This window comes from Bidens hawaiensis, unplaced genomic scaffold (genome assembly GCF_021521415.1).
Source record: "Bidens hawaiensis isolate Kalapana, Puna unplaced genomic scaffold, B.hawaiensis_p1.1 tig00010384_1, whole genome shotgun sequence".
In the NCBI taxonomy this organism is placed as follows: Eukaryota; Viridiplantae; Streptophyta; class Magnoliopsida; order Asterales; family Asteraceae; genus Bidens; species Bidens hawaiensis.
In genome coordinates, this window is record NW_027491789.1 from 151,333 (window position 1) to 164,520 (window position 13,188).

The 13,188-nt window shown below is 40.6% G+C and overlaps 1 protein-coding gene across 1 annotated transcript; it reads left to right on the forward strand.

Annotated features, from left to right (window-relative positions):
* Positions 1-5,742: 5,742 nt before the first annotated feature.
* On the forward strand, positions 5,743-6,576 carry LOC143535038 (uncharacterized). The gene has a single exon (XM_077029378.1). It carries the CDS (start codon positions 5,743-5,745, stop codon positions 6,574-6,576), a length of 834 nt encoding a protein of 277 aa, XP_076885493.1.
* Positions 6,577-13,188: the final 6,612 nt, after the last annotated feature.

The following is a 13,188-nucleotide window of genomic DNA, read 5'->3' on the forward strand; positions in this document are numbered from 1 at the left end:
GATGTGGACTTTGTCGTAATGAGGAAGCCACACCACACGTACGACATTCTCTTCGGGAGAGACGGGACGGCAAGATTCAATGCCGTGGTATCTTCAGTCCACGGCATGATGGGATGGCCAACAGCTGAGGGCGTGGCGATGGTCACTGGTATTCCCCAGGTATGCATCGCATCTGTCTCATCAACACCCAAACCAAAGATGGCTAAACCCACTATCACCGAACCAGAAGAATGGGCTTTCAATGGCAAATACCCCGACCAGGCGGTTACCATTGGCCCAACAATCACTGATCCTACGCGCACATTACTCAAACGCTTACTACAGAAAAACGCTGACATCTTCGCGTGGAAACCAGCAGACATGACTGGTGTACCTCGAAGTAAAGCAGAGCATAAGCTCAAGTGTGACCCGGCTTTTACGCCGGTCATACAAAAGCGTAGAGTAATGGGGGCGGAACAAGCTAACGCGTGTAGAACCCAAGTCAAGGAACTCCTTGACGCGGGCATCGTACGCGTTAGCAGATATCAAACTTGGGTTGCAAATCCCGTTATGGTACCGAAGTCTAACAAGCAATGGCGCATGTGCATAGATTTCAAAGACTTGAATAAAGCATGCCCCAAAGATTGTTACCCGTTACCCGAAATTGATCTTAAGGTAGATTCGTTATCACCGTTTCGCCTTAAATGCTTCCTTGATGCGTATAAAGGGTACCATCAAATCCACATGGCCGTTGACGATCAGGACAAAACCGCATTTCGGACGCCCGATGGCACATTCTGTTATCAAATGATGCCATTCGGACTTAAGAATGCCGGGTCCACATACCAACGCCTGATGGACAAAGAGTTTTATGCCCAAATTGGGAGGAACTTGGAAGTATACATGGATGACCTGGTCATCAAAAGCCTTGACCCAGAAGCGATGTTGAAAGACATCGAAGAAACATTCAACACACTCAGAAGGATAAACATGAAGCTCAACCCGAGCAAGTGTTCCTTTGGGATGGAAGAAGGGAAGTTCTTAGGAGTCATTGTTACAAAAGATGGCTTCAGAGCGAACCCTGAAAAGGTCGAAGCCATTATCAAAATGGAATCACCTACTACCATCAAGCAAGCTCAGACACTGAACGGACGCCTAGTTGCACTTAACCGCTTCTTGGCAAATCATGCGGATAGGTCGTTCATATTCGTGTCAACGCTGAGAAACTGTCTAAAGAAAACGCACTTCCGCTGGACACCAGAAGCGGAAGAAGCTTTTCAGGAAATTCTGTCACGCTTGATCGAACTCCCAACGCTCACGGCACCAGAAGCGGGAGAGGAATTAATCTTATACCTCTCCGCCACGGATAGAGCAACCGGGGCCGTCCTGTTAGTCGAGCCAAAAGGCATCCAGATGCCAATCTACTATGTTAGCCGTCTCCTAACAGACGTCGAAACTCGGTACTCTACCCTGGAAAAATTAGTCTTAGCACTTGTACAGGCTTCACGCAGGCTAAGACGATATTTCCAAGGTCACCCAATCACTATTCTCACCAACTTCAAACTTGCAAACGTTTTAGGCAACCCCGAAATTTCGGGACGCCTAGCCAAATGGGCAATAGAATTGGGAGAATACGCGATAAAGTACAAGCCAAGGCCAGCCATAAAAGGCCAGGTCTTGGCCGACTTTATTGCCGAAGTCCCAGCATCGCGGGAGAAAGAGTGCCAGGACGAGGCTCAACCTTCTCCAGCACAAGACATCGATGATGTCTGGCGACTTTACACTGATGGAGCAGCCAGCAACGAGGGCTCAGGCGCAGGGTTAAAACTTACCAACCCAGCAGGCCAAGAATACACTTACGCTATTCGACTAGACTTTCCAAGTACGAATAACGAAGCTGAGTATGAAGCATTCTTGGCCGGGTTGAGGATTGCGCGTAAAATGGGAGTAAAGAACTTGGAAGCCCATGTGGATTCCATGTTAGTAGCCAATCAGATAAACGGGACGTACACGGCCGTGAACGACACAATGGCCCTGTACCTCGCTCAAGCAAAAACCCTCATGCGCGATTTTAATGATTGTAAAGTCATACACGTCAAGCGTAGCGAAAACAAATCCGCGGATGTGTTAAGCAAGCTTGCGTCATTGGCTTTCACCCACTTGGGAAAGGACATCCGCATTGAACTCCTTGGAGCACCATCAGTCCCACACAAGGAAGTCTGTGTCATCCAAACCGGCACAGAAACGTGGATGACACCAATAATAAATTACCTTGCGGCGGGTATACTACCAGAGTCAAAAACACAGGCAAGAAAACTACGCTGTAAAGCACTGAACTATCAACTCATCGATGACATCCTTTACAGACGTAACTTTCTTGGCCCCCTCCTCAGATGCGTTGACGACCAAGATGCCAACTACCTCCTAAGGGAAGTACACGAAGGCATCTGTGGGATACATGCAAGTCCACGCGCAGTTGTAGCTAAGCTAAACAACGCGGGATACTTTTGGCCGGGGATGCATACGGATGCGCTGGCGTACATCAGAAAGTGCAGGTCTTGTCAGCTCTACGCACCCAACACGCATCGCCCGAAGAATGAACTTGTTCCAGTCACCTCTGCATGGCCATTTCAGAAGTGGGCCATCGACGTGACAAGCCCATTTCCCACAGCAGCAGGGAACGTCCAGTTTCTAGTGGTCGCCATCGACTACTTCACCAAGTGGATAGAGGCAAAATCCTTAGCCCAAACGACCGCAAAACATATCAAAAAATTCATTTGGGAATTTATCATTTGTCGTTTCGGGCTTCCACAGAATTTGGTGAGCGATAACGGCACCAACTTTGCTGACAAGAAGCTACAACAGTGGCTTAAAGAACTTCAAATCACCCACACCTTTACCTCGGTGGCGCACCCGCAGGGTAATGGTGAGGTGGAAAGAGCAAATAGGAGCATCGTCGACGGCATAAAGAGAAGACTATTGGAACACAGATCCGGCTGGGTGGACGAAGTTCCACACGTACTTTGGGCACACAGAACGATGAAAAAGGCAAGTACGGGAGAAACCCCGTTCAGCCTCACTTATGGCACTGAAGCCATGGTCCCGGTCGAAATTGGTTTACCCTCACCAAGGGTCATGATTCAACCAGAGGACAATGATGCGGAAAGACGGTTAGACCTTATGCTAACCGAGGAACGCAGAGACTTAGCCGCAATGCGTGAAGAGAACTACAAACGACAAATGCAAAAGTACTACAACACGCGGGTAAAACTCTGCAACTTCAATGTAGGAGACTACATATTGCGTAACAAGAGGCTTCGAACCAAGAGCGCCCAGGAAAGCTGACACCTGTCTGGGAAGGTCCGTACGTTATCAAAGAGGTACTGGGAAAGGGCGCATACCGGCTCGAAAGGCTCGATGGCACTCCCGTCCCACGAACATGGAACGGAGCTCAATTACGCAAATGTTACATGTAGATCAATTCCAAATTTGTAAAGAAAAGGCCCAGAGCCACTTCTAATGGAAATGATTCTCCTTAGAACATCGACGCTGATGATTTTACATTTATACTTTCCACACGGATATGCCGGTCTTCACCGCATACATAAGTGTGAAAGAAGGCCGTTGCGTGGGGAAGGCGGTAAAACCCACATAAACCCAAAAAACGGCAAACCTTCACGCAGGTCAGTTAAAGGTAAAGTTCAGTCATCCCACTAAATGAAAGTGCCGGTCTATCCGCACGAATCATGATAAGAGGAAACTGAACACTAACCTATTAACAACCGCGCGTCGAACGGTTAACTTATCCAAAACACCGGGAAAATTGCTAAAATAAACTAAAATATGCATGCGCAAGTCATGTAACGTTTATAACGCAAGTCCCAAAGATTCAAAAGTAAGCGGGAAAATACCCCTTACCTCGGCAACCAAGTAACTATAAGACGGGTGCGGGTACAATGTCAAGGCAAAACCCTTCACATACCTAGCACCTGCAGGGAATTGACGCCAGGAATACCTTGAAAGTAAAGTAACTATAAGACGAGTGCGGGTACAGTGTCAAGGCAAAACCCTTCACATACCTAGCACTCCGCAGGGAAATGAAACCAAGAAGGATCTTCTGGGCCATGCTTGTGGAAACGGGAATAACATCCCCGCATAGCAGGAACGTCGAGAACTAGATTGTTTGAAGCTTCAAGATGGAATTGGTGGTTTTAACATAATTGATCACTATGTTCAAAACTACCAAAACCTCATGGTGAATCCACACAACTAGGACTCAACGCTCCTGACTTGTGAGGAGGTTACAGACCTACCCGCATCATACCCAAAGATCAAGCAGGAAAGTCGGGAATTTCTGCAGGTGACATTAGGACTTCCGCGGGAAGAATCCCCATGGAAAACCTTAAAACTAAACCCTTTTCAAAAACCCTTTGCTAAGTCCAAAAGTTCACCTCATTTTATTAAACATTCATGAGAAGAACATTGGACTGGGGGACTTGAAGAGGTAGGTCCCAGCAGAGCCCAGTTGGACCCGTAAGACTCACCTCAAAGAGAGACGTCTGCGCAGTTGGACCCGCAAGACTCACCTCAAAGAGGGACGTCTGCGCAAAGACCAAACTCGCAAGACTCACCTCAAAGAGAGACGTCTGCGCAGAAACCAACTGGATCGGCAGGACCCACCATGCTCAGAGACGTGACGTCCTTACGCGCAGTACGCTAGCTGTTCCCGCAGGAAACGCCTCCCAATGGTTTCCAAGTACTCCGCCTGTTCCCGCAGTTACGGATACCAGCCATCAGATAAGGCTACCCGCGCAGCAAGGCTACACGCACAAGGCTTAACACTCGTAATAAATCAGTAGTCACCTGAAGGAATGAGCAAAGCCGGGAACAATCCCGCACAAAGGCGGGAGGGGGAATACTCCCGCCCAAATAAGCCAGTCCGTACGATACTGGAGGATCTTTTGTATTGTACCTGACGAGGTATGGGCAAAAGATCTGACCAAAGATACGACAGCTCATTGACAACAGTATGGCGAGCAGCATGCTCTTGTACTGTATGTCACTATTAGCCGCTGCCTACTCACCAACTCATGTCATACCACGTGCATAGCCGGCAGTTGGTGGAAAAGGAATAGTACACAGCAGGCCTGGTCACTGTCAGCCGCTGCCTACCCACCAACTACCAGCATGGCACGTGTGTAGGCCACAGTTGGTAGAACAGGAATACTATTCAGCCGGCTACACCCTCTTGGAAACCTACCTTCGGCTATAAATACCCTAAATGGTATGATCATCTAATCTCATCTTGTATCTTACATGATATACCTGATATCTGCTCTAGCAATCTCTTAATATACACATATTCAAGAGCAATCTAGTCTGATTCTCACGCCGGAGGGTGGTCACAAGGAGGTACCCCCCCTTCTCAGTGACGAGCTCACGGTGTCTGTTTTGCAGGTTATCAGAAGAACCATCTTTGCCGGGTCTAACCCCTCGTGGGAAACATCTATTTAACCCCCAGATTATCCGTAATCTGCCCGGGGTCCATTAGTGTTTCTTCAATACAGAACGGTGTCGAAACAATGGAAGTCTCTTATCGATAGCTCTGAATTTATTGTTCAACACAACCGGGCTCAGCCACATCATCTTTGGATAAGGTACGCAGTTCCTTCTGAGGAAAAATATGCTTTGGTTGTTGATGATGATTGTTTCCCACACCACAAGCCCCCTATAGTTTCTCCCATTGTAGGGAGGTATGGAACAATGCTCGGTTGCTCTAACGGGTTGGTGTGTTTGCGTGGTATTGGTCAAGATCAAAGCAAGAGTTTGATTGTTATTTGGAATCCATCAATCAGGAAATCTGTTGGTATAGAGTTGTGTCTTGGATATGATGTTTTTGGTTTTGGTGTTTGTCCTAAAAGTAGTGACCCTAAGATTGTTAAGATTTCAACTAAACATCGGAAGGACGAGAAGGCTGAGGTTTTCACTTTAAGCTCGGGGGCTTGGAGACGTGTACCATTGAATTTGCATAACGTTAAAAAGTTCTTTTGGTTTAATCAAAAGCATGTAGTTATTGATGGGGTTATTTATTGGCTTGCCTTTGATTGTGATTTTCTTGCAAATAATGGGTCTTGCCGTACTCGGATTATTTCATTTGATTTGACAAGTGAAGAATTTGGAGAAGTAGATCTTGCGGATTATATAGCATGCCCTAGAGACCTGAGCATATCTAAGTTCAAGGAGTCTCTTGTTGTGCTTAATTACTATAAGCATGATGCAGGGAAACATGTTTGTGACGCATGGATGATGTTGAACAATGGTGTTTTAAAGTCCTCGTTTACAAAACTATCAACTTTTCAAGTTAATGCATCAAATAGTTCGTCAATTTATAATATAATTGGATTCAGGACGAATGGCCAACCGATAATTGAATCGAATCTCAAGCCTTATTATTTTGGGGAAAAAGAACTTCAAGTTTATGATCCCTGCTCAGGACACATGAATAGTATTGGGATTTATGGTTCCTTATTTTGGATAACCTCCTACACAGAATCACTATTGCTAATTAATCACCCTGATTCTAAGATTAAGTCGTAGATGATGGTGGCCATATAGTTCATCTTGCGTCTACCTTTTTTAATCTTATGTTATTTCTGTTCTATTTTATTTTTATATGGAAGACTGAAATTTTGTTAGGAAATTACATTAGTACATTGCATTCAAGAATCTTGAGGCCCTGCAATATTTTTCCGGCAAGTATACATGATCTGTGCTTTATTATTGAATCATTTTCTACAAGTGTGTTATACTGAGCTTCGTCTTGGTTTAAACTCGAGTTCACATTTAAAGGGTCCTTTAAAACACAGGTAAGCTCACGCACTTATATATGACAAATGTAGAGGCACAATCAAATACAAAAGCAATCTTATGTAAACTCCCGTCTGAACCACATAAACACTTGTATTGTTTGCTTTAATGTTATATATAAAGTGGTAATTATGTAACCGCCTAATCAGAGAAAATGAGTGGTGGTGGGTTGTGTTGTATAATACTAATTTCACCAAATCAAGGGGACCAAAACAGCAGTAGCTTACTCCAACAAAAATATATACACAACCGTAACTTTCGATTTCCTTAAGCCTATCCTCATACTTCATCTTTAGTTCATGCATTACACAAATCGAAAACGTAAGAAGCTACAATAGTAAACATTAGATCCCACAAGAATAGAAAAAAATAATAATAAGTAGTCAATGAAAACAGATGGGAATGCATCAGAAAAGAGTGTCTACAATCATAAACAACATTGCATTTAGTTCACAGATTTTTTTTAATTAGAATTTAAACTTGGAATAAAATTTTGATAAAAAAAGTGGATATAAAAGAAGTAGGAATCAATCAAAGGAATTTAAATTTCTCATGTGTTTCATCACATGTTCTAGCAAGTATACATGTTAAGATTGCAAACGTACATACACTTTATGCAACATTTGCTTTCTACTGAATAATTTATCACGTGGATGCTTGTGTTCGGGTTAGACCCCGCTCTAGTTTTTCTCGAGTTTGACTCACACGAAGATACATTATCCTGGAGTTTTGGTTTTATAGGATTGATAATCCTAACTATAATCATAATATAGAGGAAGATAAATATAAATATAATCATTAAAATTCAAATTCGAATAATTATTGTCAAATCTTTTCAACGAGCACACCCGTTGAATCGTGAGATCAATATTTAGACTAACAAACCGTCTTCGATGAGTATCAAATATTTGCGAATGCAAATCAAATATTCCATGATCCAGTCAGTCAAATTCAAAAATAAAAAATAAAAAAATATAATCATTAAAATTCAAATTTGAATAATTATTGTCAAATCTTTTCAACGAGCACACCCGTTGAATCGTGAGATCAATATTTAGACTAACAAACCGTCTTCGATGAGTATCAAATATTTGCGAATGCGAATCAAATATTCCATGATCCAGTCAGTCAAATTCGAAAACGATCAATCTTATGTGTGGCATGGACCATCGCCTATGAAGCCCACATTTTACCTTTATAAGCGAATCATCGGGTTGTATATATTCTCCATGATTCATGGATCATCGAATATGAAGCCCAGTAGCCCAAAACCAATCTTATACATCCTTAAATTACCCTAGGATCAAAGTTGAATCCCACAAAATTAAAATCGAACTCAACATGTCTGCCAACATTCCTTTCGAAATTCAAGAGGAAATCCTCAAACGTGTTCTTTCTACAAAATCTTTGATTCGGTTCAGATCGGTTTCGAAACAATGGAAGTCTCTGATCGATAGCTCTGAGTTTATTAGTCAACACGACCGGGGGCAGCCGCGTCATCTTCTGGTAATGAGTCTAGTAGAATATTGTTACGATTATGTTTCAATTGCCGAAGATGATAGTTTCCCGTGTCACGAGTCTTACCCTTGTGCTCCTCCAATCATTGAGCGAATTACCTGCTCGGTAGCTCTAACGGATTGGTTTGTTTGTATGGTTCCCATCGATTTCGGAAGGAGAATCTGATGGTTCTTTGGAATCCATCAATTAGGAAATCTGTTGAGATATTCTTTCCGTTGGGATTAACTACTGTCGGTTTTGGGGTTTGTCCCAAAACTACTGAGCCTAAGATCGTCAAGATGACACGCGTAATGTATTCCGAGGATTGGCAGGCTAAGGTTTTTACGTTAAGCTCCCGGACTTGGAGAAGTGTACCAATGCCTTATATATTATCTGAATATGTATTTAAATCTGATGATCAGGTAGTCATAGATGGGGTTATTCATTGGCTTGTTTTGAAGTCCAGATCTCAGTATCTGATTATTACATTTGATTTGATAAGTGAAGAATTTGGAGAATTACACCTTCCAGAAGATTGTTTCTCTGACTATCTGTCAATCTCAAAGCTTAAGGAGTCTCTTGTCGTGGTTACATATTTCGATGAAGATTATGGCGGAATGTATGATCAATTTGATGTTTGGATGATGAAGAAAGATGGTGATCTAAAGCCGTCATACACAATACTGTTCACTGCTAGTATTAAATTGCCATTTGATTCGATGCGTTTTAAAATAGCTGGATTTAAGAATAATGGAGAGCCAATATTGGATATACATACAACCAATTACTCTGACGAATGCCAACCTGAATATTCGGAACTTCACGTTTATGATCCTTTCTCAAAACAACTCAAATGTCTTAGGATCTGTATCCCTCGTGAATCGCCGGGGTTGACCTTTTACTCAGAGTCACTGCTCCTACTTAATCACCGCGATTCTATGGTATTCTCGCATTGATGATGGCTGTCATATTTCATCATATTGCATCATAACCTGTAAAACGTAAGCAACACTCATAACTAGGGAGGTTCGGTTCGATCTCATAGGGGCGGTTGGAGGAGATCAAGGCTTGGTTACTTGGTTACCAAGTTATCTATCTTTTTAGTTAAGTTATTTGTTTTTGGAAAAAGAATCGTTCAGATTTAGAATCTGATTATGTTTCTATTTTCTAGTTTTCTTTTTCTTCAATATAAGGATTATGTCTTTTATTTTCATTGCATTGAATTTTTCGTTAGTCGATTAATAAAATAAAAGAGTCGCTTGAGTTAAGCAAACTTGTTGTTCTTGTTCGGTTTTAATTACTGATCCACTTGTGATAATTTAACATAACCATCCTACTTTTACGAATTGGTCTGCTTTCTTATTAGTTTATTTTACAATTTTTTAATCTCCTCATCGATTTCGTTATTATATATAGGTTTTTAAGTTTTATTTTCTAATGCAATGCATACAAGCAATATTCTCATTATATTGTTCTGCAGTTCTAGTATTAACCTGCTGCAACATGGGCATTTTGTTGACTACTTAAAATTCATCTTTTGATTGATTGTCAGTATATCTTTTGATTGATTGTCAGTGGATTATATGTTTCTAACAATATTTGCAATGTCATTATACTCTTCAATGAATCTGTTATCCTTGTTTTTTGGGACGATTTTCTCATTGATTATAGTATTAGTTGGTTAAGCATCCGATACAAACGATGTATCGGAAACAACCTTTAAACATAAACACAAAAATAACCTCATAATAAATGAGTTTTGTATATCTTCTACTAAAGATTTTGGGGAAATTAGTAAAATCACATAACAAGTTGAATGTATTAATAGGTAAAGCTTTTGAATTGTCATATATATTCCTTTTGCATTGAGATGAAAGAAATTCCAAGCATAAACTTTATAGTTAAAAGTGTGATGAAACAAAGCTGCAGATGTGAAGCCTGTGAGGATTGTAGCAACAATTGACAATAACTGTTTCAAAATTTTATCTAAAATATTCGCTATAAATTTATATTGAATCCCAATGAGACTGCCAATGCCGGACTCCCTACCTTTGGAATCAAATTCTTGAATCGGATCATAGATATCGGTTTTAACCAAATCCCGAAACCTTGTAATATAAGAAAAAAAATAAAACAATCTGGACATGGTCATTTATCACTACCCCAATCCCACACAAACTTCCTTAGTCTCCTTCATCGAAATCGAGCTAGTCAATCATCATAATTCATAAAGAAGCTTAACATTTTTACTACGCACAGGGCCGACTCAACGAACGTGGAGGCCTAAATCGAATAAGATTTTGGACCCTTTTTATGACAATTGTTAAGAAAAAAAAATATTACTTATTACATGTTTGAACTCATGACCGATATTTTAATAAACAAACCAAGCTTACCACCACACTAATACATTACTTTAAATTTTCTTTATCCATTCTAATATAACTACATATAATGTTTTTTTTGGATTTGAAGACCTTAATTAAAGGTAGGCCTAAATCCCTATCTTGTTTTCGCTGGCCCACAGGCCAACCCTTGACTACTACGCATAGTAATCTAAATCCCCCAAACTTTTCGAATTTTGTGAAAAGTAATAGCCAATAGGAGAAACCTTTTTAACGTGAACTGGTTATGAAAACCAGTATGTTTTTGTTTTATAATCCCTTTCCATAATCCATTTAACCTTGGTTTTTTGTTCCAACTCACTTTTTTCCATTCGCTCCAATTCACTTGGTGCCTTACGTTAATATCCTATTCAACCATTCGCTCTAACCTCCAAAACCGATTGAGAGGAGTTTAACTTAATCTCCAAAGCTCTCATAGTTCTTTGGGACGTATTCCATTATTTCAAATTATCTTTCAGTCGTTTTAAAATTTCTTTTAGAATAACAATCCTGTTCATGAAGTCTGGATCCACTTCTTTCCGCCAATTGTTCTCGGTCTCCTCTTCTAACCCAACAATAGACATTTAATAGTCACAAAATTTAAATGGAACCCCTCCAAAATTTCCAAGGTGTTGTAATATATTGGCGATTAAAGAACAAAAAAATAATATATATTTACGATTTCTATGTTTTCATGTAATTTCAAAAAATAAAAAATGAAAATTTATTTGCCAATCTTCCATTCGATATCCAAGAGGAAATCATCAAGCGTGTTCTTTCGGTCAAATCTCTTATTCGCTTCCGATCGGTTTCAAAACAATGGAAGTCTGTGATCGATAGCTCTGAATTCATCACTGAGCACAGCCGCGTCAACCAGGCTCAGCCGCGACGTCTACTATGACCTACGAAGTCGGCTATAAGGAAAATTATATTTCTATTGCTGATGATAACGGTATCTTTAAGCACAAGTTTTCGCCTATAGATTCTCTGACCGTTAAGGCCAGTTTGGCATGCATCATTGATTGGTTGCTCAAACGGTTTGGTGTGTTTGTACGGTTTCGATCCATTCACTCAAAAAAGGAAAGGAGTGTTGTTTGGAATCCATCAATTAGGAAATCTATCGGTATAGGGATGCCGGATGGATCAATCGTTGTTGGTTGTGGAGTTTGTCGTAAAACTGATGGCATTAAGATTGTCACGATTACCCGCAATTTTAAGGTTGAGGTTTTTACATTAAGCACCGGGGCTTGGAAAAGTGTACCAATGAATCTGCATTGGCCTCATAAAAAATGTTATTTTCAAAAGGTCACAAAGTTGTAGATGGGGTTATTCATTGGGGTGCTTGGACTGTGGATGGTAGATCTCATCATGCGATTATATTATTTGATCTGACAACTGAAGAATTCGGGATGTTAGACCTCCCAGATAGTTTAGCACGCACTAAAGAACTATTAGTCTCGATACTTAAAGGTTCACTTGTTGTGCTCAATTACAATGCAGCTTCCCCGGTTTGTGATGTATGGATGATGATCGAAAAAGGGGATCCAAAATCGTTGTTTACTAAACTATTTACAGTTAGTTTAGAGAAAACAAAGGATACTGACACATAGAATAATTGGATTTAAGAAGAATGGCCAACTGATAATGCAACGCGCATATTATGAACGCCATGTTAATTATCACACAACACTTGAAGTTTATGAACCCGACTCAAAACACAGCAATTATATTGGGGGTATAGCTCATAATTCGTTGTTACGCGTGGCCTCCTACACAGAATCACTATTTCTGCTTAATCATTCTAATTCTATTGGTCGGTGATAATATGTGTGGATCTCTAATCCTTAATCTTTGGTGAAAGTTGATCTAGCTGGTGTTTTCATGCATTTATGATGTGCTATTGATGTTCATGGTTTTACAAATATCTGATTCTATTGTTCGGTGATAGTACTTTGTTAACATTCAAGAAAGTCATTTTTTATTCCAGTTTGTTTGCGCTAGTAATACATCTCATAACATTTTCCTGCAAACATACATGTTAAGATCAGAGGCGTCACTGGTTGCCTTTTATTCATCATTTACTAGCACATCTTCATGTCTTAAGTTTGTATGTGTGTCTATATATAAATGTATGGCTGAACGTGGTATCTAGGATAGACGCGTTGTTGTACTCATTTATGTGCACCCGTCTAGTTGAGTTAGACATGACGTGTAACAACATTGTTTCCTATGTTGTTAAAAGTACCCGTCTTGACCCGACTTTTTTAACATGTTATCCAACTTGTCCATTTAATATTTCTTGTTATAATTTTCTAGTAATTGTTCTCATAAGTGATACCATCTTTTTGAAGTACTATAGCACATAGATTCCGCAGTAACAGTTTTATTTTAGTTGTCCATAAGTAACCGTATAATTGGCACATTCATATTGGCACGTTGGACCAATTTCAATTTAGTTTGT

What these genes read in the sequence shown, in the direction of transcription:
- LOC143535038 (XM_077029378.1), top strand. Translation starts at nt 5,743, where the DNA reads ATGCTCGGTTGCTCTAACGGGTTGGTGTGTTTGCGTGGTATTGGTCAA.